At 39.1% G+C, this 9,666-nt stretch overlaps 1 protein-coding gene across 1 annotated transcript; it reads left to right on the forward strand.

Annotated features, from left to right (window-relative positions):
- Window positions 1–20: 20 nt before the first annotated feature.
- Window positions 21–8,853, forward strand: LOC109987396 (fibrous sheath CABYR-binding protein). Its single transcript, XM_020638465.3, has 4 exons — window positions 21–389; window positions 3,378–4,580; window positions 6,533–6,592; window positions 7,608–8,853. Exons 1-3 carry the CDS (start codon window positions 302–304, stop codon window positions 6,586–6,588), a joined length of 1,347 nt encoding a protein of 448 aa, XP_020494121.2. The 5' UTR covers window positions 21–301; the 3' UTR covers window positions 6,589–6,592; window positions 7,608–8,853.
- Window positions 8,854–9,666: the final 813 nt, after the last annotated feature.

Here is a 9,666-nt window from a genome sequence, read left to right on the forward strand (position 1 = left end):
CCTCCTCCTCCTCCTCCTCCATGAATAGTGCGACTGTGAACAGAAGCAGTCCGGAAACATTCAGCAGTTTTGCATGCACTGCTTTGCGGCATTATTGCAGCATTCTCTGTCTGGAGAGGGCAGGAGGCCATGCAGAAACATACAAGGGGAAAAGGGGAGATAATGGTGCCCAGTTATTTTTAAGAGTTCAAGCTTGTTTTTCCACTGCCTGACAGTGTCTCTCTTCGACACACTCTTAGTATCTATAATAGCATTCAACCTTTCTTTTGGGTTTTTTGAAGCTAACCGTTTTTTTCCAAACATGGGGTGCTCCTCATCCAGTGCACAGACTGTTGACCAAGAGAAAAGGCCAGGTACAAAACCAGAAGAGAGCAATGGAGACACACTGGGTAAGTAGAGATCAGTCGTGCAGAAGTAACTTCTTTTTCAAAAGTGTCATTAATCCTTGTTTGATGTTTGTCTGAATTATGATAAAGGCCATTTCTCAAGATATAAGATCATCTGCGTTACTTTTGATTTGTTTAAGTTTGCAGAAGGTGGTGTGTGTCTCCTCCTGGTCTGGCCGGTACACTGTGTGCTTTCTCACTCTACTGTTCTGCACAGCACTGTACTGTAGGTCCTCAGAGAGAAAACCATTTAGTGTTAACTGTTTCCTCAGAAGTACCTGACATTTATTTATTCACCAGTCATTTTAAGCTTCATGGACAGTGATTTGTTAAACTTTGTAAACTGACTGGTATGAATTATTGAACAAAATTAGATCTGATAAGTTTCATATCCCTTCATCATTCAATAAAGCTAATTTGGTGTTTGCATGTTTTCATGAACATTATTGACTGAACTAAACAAGTCAAAGATATCATTCGAACAGTTGCCATGTGTCAAAGCCAGATGGGAGTGTAAAGCAGTATATCTGCAGCATGAGGTAGAAGTTGCAACCAAACCTGTTTGTCCCTCTACTGAAGTCTGACTTGAGAAAAGACAAAACCAGGGGGGTAGTGTGCATCTTTTCCATTTATTCCAGAAAAAAGTGGTATGGCAAAGTTTTCTCAAAAAGTCAGTGGCTCACCGCGATCTCCACATCAAGTTTGCATTTCTGCTGATTCCTTCAGAACACAGATTTCATAGCTAGTTGATGACGTGTGTATTGTGGCTGTTCAGCGTTCCCCTCCTAAATTTAAACAAAGCAACCATGGACAGTTATAGGTAAAAAAAAAAAAAACATGTTTTTATTTGTATGTGACAACACAAGGTTATCTATTGATATTTTCTAGAAAGGTTTGCAGTTAATTGAAATATTTTTGTATGATTTTCATTCTTAAAATATGTGAGCACAGTATTGTCAAAGACACAAAAACATACTGAAGATTTGTTTTTCTTTCTTTAATAAAATATAAAACTCCCATTCCTTGTTTTTTATAAAAGTTCCAGCCCACTCATGCATTGCACACCTGACGTGACGTAACTTCATGAATTATCTTCTGCTGAGGTTTAAGGTAGATAGTGAAAGTAAAGCAGGACAAGAGTTTTTTCTTTTGAGATTACCTTCCACTGCTTCAGGTTATATAAGCAGAAGGATGTCGAGCAGCTTTGTACACAACGGCTGCCAAAATTTGCACAGAGCTAAAGTTCATACCAGTAGCTTTGAGGAGGGTTTGTAATTTGCTCCAGGTATTTATAGTCACATAAAACAAAGGAGATACTTGGCTCCTTTTGTTTACAGGCTACTCTGAAATTCCTTGAAATGACACTGCAAGGCCTGGCTCGGAAACAATTTTGCATCTCAAGAAGGTCTTGCTGTACCTGTAACTGGTTTGTTTAGCTTTACTCAGTGACTTGTATAAGAGACCAACATAAGGCCTATCAAACATTGTCACAATGGCTGTCTGTTCATGGAACTTACTGGCACATGGCTGTCGTACCAAGCACAGCTGCATTTAGAGTATGTGTTCACTTTATCTCCATATAAAAAAGATTAAAGGACGGCTATTTCCATAAAGCTGAAAATATTTCATCTGTACATGTGATTGCAATAGTCAAATAAACATTTTGATTTGAATAAGAAACAGGATAATAGTTCAAGGGGTTAGTAAACAAATGTAAAACCAAAAATAATTGTTACTTAGTTGTTAAAGCTGGCACAGCCCCTCCGTGTTCCTTTGTAATGTATGTGACAGGGTATTGTCTCCTCAGGCAATGGACACGGTCACCTGGAGAAGCCCGGGTCCCTTTTCCAGCCTCTTACATCATCGCCAATAAGAAAGCAGTTATTGTACTGTTTGGTCAGACAGGCTTCTCTTAAAGTGTCACATTCTGTATAACAAACCAGTTATATGCAAGCCAAGCTGCTGCTGGTCCCATCCCTGTCTGTCCCCCTTCTTGTCTCTGTGCTTTTTTTTTTTTGCCAGCCACGGCTCTGTTTTGACTGGGAGCTCTGTCATTTCTGGCGGCTAAATCATGTAGACACACCAGTCATCCATGTCTGGAGCGGCTGGCTCTGTCTCTACACACACACACACACACACACACACACACACACACACACACACACACACACACACACATCGACACTCTTTAAAACCCAGTCCTGCTGTGCAGACAACAGCTTTGTATTCTCTATGAACACCGGTCTAATAACTTCTGCTTTTATAATTCTAAACTCTTGGCAACATTTTTTTTTACAATACTAGAATTATTACGCTCAACATAAGCACTTTGTTTTTGTGTTTGCTAATTTGGGTTGCAAGGCCGTCACATTCCCTTCCACCCGTCAATCTCATCTGTCTTTACCACCTCTGACAAACAAGTGCAATCATACAGTGTCCAATCTTTTCCACCCATTCTGCTTTCCGCTTTTGAACAAAGTCACACGAGTGATTGTGCAAGACAAAAAGTAAAACACCGTTGAGGATAACTGTTTAAAAGATACCAATATGTTGTTGTGATGCCTGTATTTGACATATGAAGACACAGTCCCAGACATAGAGTTTTATTCTCCTTGCATGCTATTTACCTCATCGACTGTATGGCTTCATCACAACATCAGATATAAGAGCAGGTGTCAGGATATTAGATAAGAGGGAGGGTGTGTTTATATGTTATACAAGGTGTGTTTGATAAGATGATAAGGTTGAAAAATGTGGGAATGCATTGGCTAATCCTTTTTTATTTATAGATTGATACTTCATGTATCAAGTTCAATCAAATAAGAAATCTTCTTGAAGGCTTTATTGTTGCGCAGTGTTGTCATGTAGTTGCTTTTAGTGACATGCAGGGGTGCTAGATGAAAGAATGATTAACATATTTTTTTAAACATTTGTTTGTCTGTCACAGCTGCTGTATTAATCAAGCACCTTTTTTTAACTTTGTATTGACAGATGGGAGAAATGCCATCAACACAGAAGAAGCACAAACCATCGAGGACCAAATGCAGTTGCCCGTGCAGACGACCTTACCGGAGGATCTTCAGCCGGGTAGTGATGACGAGGCAGAGGTTGTGTTAGTAGCCCTGGAGGCTAAGGAGGATCTTAACTCAGGGGTAGACCTTCTCCCTGTACCTGAGCCTCAGCAAGAGCCTGTTGCCACTGCAGATTCCACTACAGAGGCCGCATCTCCGGCTGAAGCTCCGGCTGAGGCCTCCGCCGAACCTGAGGCTGCTTTAGTGGTAGTTGAGGAGCTACCTGTTGTGGAAGAACCTGCCCCTGTCGAAACTACAGATACTGAAGCCACTCCAGAAGTGGAAATCTTAGTTGAGTCTACTGAGGAGGTCTCCTCAGTGGAATCTGTTGTAGATACACAGGCAGATCCCCATGCTGTTGCTGAGGAGACGACTGCTGGGATGGCTGAGGCCTCTTCTGAAATTGACCCCCCTGCTGTCGAACCTCCTGCTGTCGAACCTCCTGCTGTCGAACCTCCTGCTGTCGAACCTCCTGCTGTCGAACCTGTCATATCTGAGCCAACAGAAGCTCCAGTGGCAGAAGAAGAGGCAGCAGATTTAGTAACTGAGGTCCCTGTCGAAGTGGTTGCTCCTGTAGAAGCAGAGGCTCCAACTGACAATGCTGCTGTTGATACTGCTTCAACAGCACTTTGTGAATCTGCAGAATCAACTGAAGCTAAAGCACCTGTGCAAAGTGATGCACCAGTGCAAAGTGATGCACCAGTGCAAAGTGATGCACCGGCACAAAGTGATGCACCGGCGGAAAGTGATGCTCCCGCACTGGTTGAGCCGGCAGCCCCAGGTGAAGGTGTAGCACCGGATGAAGTTTTAACAGAGAATGAAGTCTCAGCACCTGTACAGCTTGAAGATCCTGTAATAGATACCAGTATTGCTGTTGCAACAATTCCAGTGATGCCTCCACTGTCTCCAGTGATGGTCCAAGCTGAGCCTCAGCCCTCTGTTGAAGACACAACGGTGCCTTCTGCGGCCCCAGCCATCACTGCCCCGACAGCAGAGGCCTCGCCCTGCCACAGTGAAGCCGCTCCTGAGGTCGGTGCAGCCCTAGAAGCTTCTCTCGAGGTCGTATCCACCCTAGAAGACTCTGCTGCACCTTCAGCTTCTGCTCCCACGCTCTCACTTGAAGGTATGAACTGTGAATTACTCTCCTACATTTATTCTCCGTTAGTCAGTAATCATAGTTTGTTTTCTGCATTGTCGATACAATTCAATAATAACCGTCTTTTAATAAATACTAACATCGGTGATAATTACACAAATAAAACTGCAAAACAGAATCGAGACAACTATTTATAACAGACATTCCTTGGTGCCACAATTGACACAGAGCAGTGTGTAGCGATCACATTTCCTTCATCGATACTGACGGCTGGAGAATGACAACAGTAGGATTCTCCTTGAAGATGTCAGACATTTTTGAGGGGGGTACTGTATGTCTTGCAGAGTTAATGACAAAGTGCTTCATTTTATTTTATTTTTTTTTGGGGGGGGGGGGAGGCTTTTTGTGCCTTTATTGTAGAGATAGGACAGTGGATAGGGTCGGAAATCAGGGAGAGAGAGTGGGGGAATGACGTGCTGGAAAGGAGCCACAGGTCGCAGTGTTTCCCCTAGGTTTCCAGCTTTGGGGGGTGGGGGGTGGGGGGGGGTGCGGGCAGACACACCCCGACACAAACACTTTAAGGAATCTTGGTGTTCATGCGTTACTTTTAATGACAGCTGTCCTTTTCTATTGGAAAGGTATCCTTAAATGACTTCTTTCCCTGATTTCCGACTCTATCCACTATCCTATCTCTACAATAAAGGCACAAAAAGCCCCCCAAAAAAAGTGCCCCACAAAGTGCTTTATTTGATCAAGCAAAGAACTACTTCCTAAAAATGCCTGCAGTGCAAACATTGACATTAAGGCATCATATCTTATTGAACCTGTTTGAAATGGAATGCTTGAGTAAGTCTTTACAAAGTGGGGACTCGAGGGCTGACGGCCTTTGGGTTCAGGATAGGTCAAACAATGCAGGGTTGCCACTGGCTAAAATAGCTGGAGAATCTAACTAACATGCTTGGAAGAAAAGAAAGCGATAAGCAAGCTGACAGGACATACGGGATATGTTTGGTCTGTGGAATTTAAAGATAATGTAGGAAGAGAGATAGAAAACAGGCACACACTCTCAGAGGGAAAGTGAAGGCTTGTTTTGAGTGTGTAAGTCGGAGCATGTTGTCAGCGCAACATGTCCAGCCACGCAACTGTCACTGATGGTGAGTTGACTGCACGATCGTGCCCTAAGGCTTCGAAGTTACATAAGGCAAGTATAAGTGAAGTATCCTACCGTTTTGACTTGTCTTCATGTTGTTCATTTTAGAAAAAATAAATCATCAAATGATCATGTGTCTCTTCAAGTTGGTGTTTCCTCAGTACTGCAGCTGATGTGATGAATACAGATACTGACAAAGCAGCGATGTTTTGCACAACAGACCATGTTTTGTGGAATTTTAAAAAATTCCACAAAGTACAGTGGCTCTCCTGTTAAGATTTGTGGAGCACATGAATATACTGTTGTTAACGGTGAAGAAATATGTACATGTATTTCTAAAACCTGTGAGTTAATTCTTGCTGGGTTTTTTTCATCATCTCACAAGATGTGCAGTAACTAGTACCCCTTTAAAGGAGAGAGTTTGGTTAGCAGCAGTCTGCACCCCCATCTTGACTCTCAGAGAACATAAAGTACTTTGAGGCAGAGAAGGGAGGCCCCTCCATGCAGCACGTGTCTGCTGTTGAAGGCATGTTGCATAACTCTTATGAGAGTTTCTCTGTTGAAGCTGTGCTGTGTGCATGCCAGACCAATTACCTTGCAGTATTGGGTGTATGTGTCTGTCAGTACGTGTGAATGTTTAGAGGCCGGGCAAATCACTAGTCAACCAGTTTAGCAGAACAATATGTGGTTAAGAGGGAATGTTTGCGCTTCACTTCTCCTCTCTGGCATTGTATGGAGTTATGTATTTTCTTTGTTGGTGATGTCAAACAGGACAGGCTCAAGGTGAGAAAAAAGTCACCTAATGTCTTCTCAATTTCTCTGTGTGCAGTGGTGTCTGAGGCCTCACAGGATACAGAGAGAGAAAAATCAAAAAAGGAGGATTAAATTGGTAAGTTCACAACCACAAGCCACAATGTTTATCTACATCTATCTCTATACAGTAAATGGCATCCTGTTTTCAGAATTATAACCTATTTATAACAAACTTAAAGCAATGATTTCTAAACATTTAGTTTTACATTTTTAGATATTTAGCAATGATTTCTAAATATTTAGTTTTAAATTTCTAGATATTTAGCAATGATTTCTAAGTATTTAGTTTTAAATTTCTAGATATTTAGTTTTAAATTTTTAGATGTTTAGCAATGATTTCTAAATATTTAGTATTAAATTTCTAGATATTTAGCAATGATTTCTAAATATTTAGTTTTAAATTTCTAGATGTTTAGCAATGATTTCTAAATATTTAGTTTTAAATTTTAGATATTTAGTTTTAAATTTCTAGATGTTTAGCAATGATTTCTAAATATTTAGTTGAGACTCTAAATGTTTAGCTAAGATTTCTAGATATTTAGCAATGATTTCTAAATATTTAGTTTTAAATTTCTAGATGTTTAGCAATGATTTCTAAATATTTAGTTTTAAATTTCTAGATGTTTAGCAATGATTTCTAAATATTTAGTTTTAAATTTTAGATATTTAGTTTTAAATTTCTAGATGTTTAGCAATGATTTCTAAATATTTAGTTGAGACTCTAAATGTTTAGCTAAGATTTCTAGATATTTAGCTAATGTGCAAATTTATGCTACAGCCAACCGGAAGCACCAAATTAAAAGTTTGATGAAGCGATCCAGCTTAATAGCTAAATATTTAGAAATCAAAGCTAAATATTTGGTTTACATTTTAAATATTTAGCTTTGATTATACATATTTTCAATCTTAACTAAATGTTTAGGATGAAGCTAAATATATACGATCAAAGCTAAATATTCAGAATCTGTCTATTTTATATGTGTGTGTGTGTGTGTGTGTGTGTGTATATATATATATATATATATATAACACAACAAACAGATGAAAAATGTCTACTGACACTCTTTTATTCTTTCTTTTTTTTTTTTCAGAGAGAAGAGCCTCACCAAAGATCAAAATCCATCAAGCTACCAGCAACTGGAAGAAAAACACAAGACACAAACACCAGTATTCTGTATTGTAATTGTCATTTCTCACAAACTCCACAGATTCACTGCCTTGTTAAACTATCATTTTCCTACATTTGAAATACAAGACTTTCTTTGGAGACCTTACATGCGTCCACATAATCAGGCCTTTTCAAATCAGGTGGCATTAACTCACTGACATGACATGAATTTGATTCAAATCTGTGAACTTCTGTAGCAGTGTTAAATAAAGGATGCATACTTAATATATTCTTCACTATTTATAATAGCTGCTTTTGTGAAATACAAGCCAAATAAAAATGTGAAAGCAAACGCCGTTAAGGCACAAAAACATCAACCTAGGTGATGAACACATTGCTACGTACATGACAGCGTCTTTTTTTTTATAGTTTACGAAACTGATTTCAAAAGACGACATTTTCCATGGTTTTATTTAAAAGTTGTGTACATGATAAATTCTGATAAAAATTCACAAGTTTCTTTGTTTTTACTCCAAATTTGAAGTGCAGCCTTTCTTTAAACATTTACTGCATTGAAGGGAAAACTGGGTAACAGAGGGAACAGTGTAATACTGATTCAAACTCATATTCCTTATGTCTTTTTTTTTTTTGTTTTCAGACCAAAGTATGAATACAATTTGTTTTGGTGAGCACTGGGAGGGGAAAAAACAACAAAAAGGAAGATGCAAATGGAAAGATGACTTATGACAGAATGAATCATTGCCAGGAGTAGGACATGGATGCTCTTAAATACTGATACTATGCCATCTTGAGCAACTACTTGTGCCTTACTGTTCAAAAAAATGACTGTGCCTTAAAGTTCATACAATGATTTACTTATTAAGGTGTTTCAAAGTTTCATTTTAAACCCTTTACTGGGCCTGATATCATGTGAACAATACATTTTGTACTTGAGTGCATTATATACATTCTAGCATAGCAAGAGATTACCTAGTAGACATGAGTTTAGATATTTAGTTCTGCACCCTGGTTTAAAATGTAGTTTGAATATCATTTTGTGTATGATGTGATGGATGTTTGGGAAGAAAAGTCTGATGTCTGATGTCTTTTTTCATCTATTTCCTTCTGATATATTATTTCTTTTTATTATTTTTCTGAGCCTTGTTTACAGTTCTGCAAGAGAATAGAGTTATACATTCTAATAAATGTTATTTTTATTCACAATGAAATGGGTCTGTGTCTTCTTGTATGGAAAGATGCATACGTTTAAAAAAAAAGAAAAAAAACAGACAACCGGCTGTTGCACACTGTAGAGTGTTTATTGAAATGAGGCAACTTAAAGGCCCGGTTAGGAATTGATTCACAATTTAGATTATTTTCAAACTGAAGCAACAAATATGATGGACAAATAATGCAGGTAAAAGCTCCCTCCCATGGGACTTTACACACCAGTGTGTGTAGATATTACATTTGTGTGACTGCGGTTAATTTTTTTTACATCAAGTCTTTGGTTAAAATGTCATCATAAAAAAAAATGTAGAAAACACCCGACAAAACTGCAATCTAACGAAATAGGTTTGTGTATTTTAAAGAATAATCACAATAAGAATTTATACATGAGATTGTAAAAAATAATGTTCTGGCAGGCCGTCAACCAACGATCTCAAGGAGCCTAAGAGAGCTCAAGAGCTCCCAGGAAAGAAGGTGGTTAGTGACTGAGATTTACAGATAGATACATGTAGTAATATGATGTACTGTACATGCACAGAGAGGTGCCAGTTCCCTCGGTAGTATAAGCCTATAGCAGCATAACTAGGAGCTGGTCCACACCAGCACCAGCACTAACTATAAGATTTATCAAAAAGGAAAGTTTTAAGTCTATTCTTAAAAATACAGACTATGTCTGCCTCCTGGACCCCGGCTGGAAGACGATTCCAGAGGAGAGGAGCCCGATAACTGAAGGCTTTACCCCCCATAGTACACTTAGGTAGGTACCACTAGCAGGCCTGCATTCTGGGACTGTAATGTTCTCGAGGGACAGT

This window comes from Labrus bergylta, chromosome 8, assembly GCF_963930695.1.
Source record: "Labrus bergylta chromosome 8, fLabBer1.1, whole genome shotgun sequence".
Classification (NCBI taxonomy): domain Eukaryota; kingdom Metazoa; phylum Chordata; class Actinopteri; order Labriformes; family Labridae; genus Labrus; species Labrus bergylta.

What these genes read in the sequence shown, in the direction of transcription:
- LOC109987396 (XM_020638465.3), top strand. Translation starts at nt 302, where the DNA reads ATGGGGTGCTCCTCATCCAGTGCACAGACTGTTGACCAAGAGAAAAGG. An exon ending in GAGCAATGGAGACACACTGG is followed by an intron (nt 390 to 3,377) that starts GTAAGTAGAGAT and finishes TTGTATTGACAG; the next exon opens with ATGGGAGAAATGCCATCAAC. An exon ending in TCCCACGCTCTCACTTGAAG is followed by an intron (nt 4,581 to 6,532) that starts GTATGAACTGTG and finishes CTCTGTGTGCAG; the next exon opens with TGGTGTCTGAGGCCTCACAG.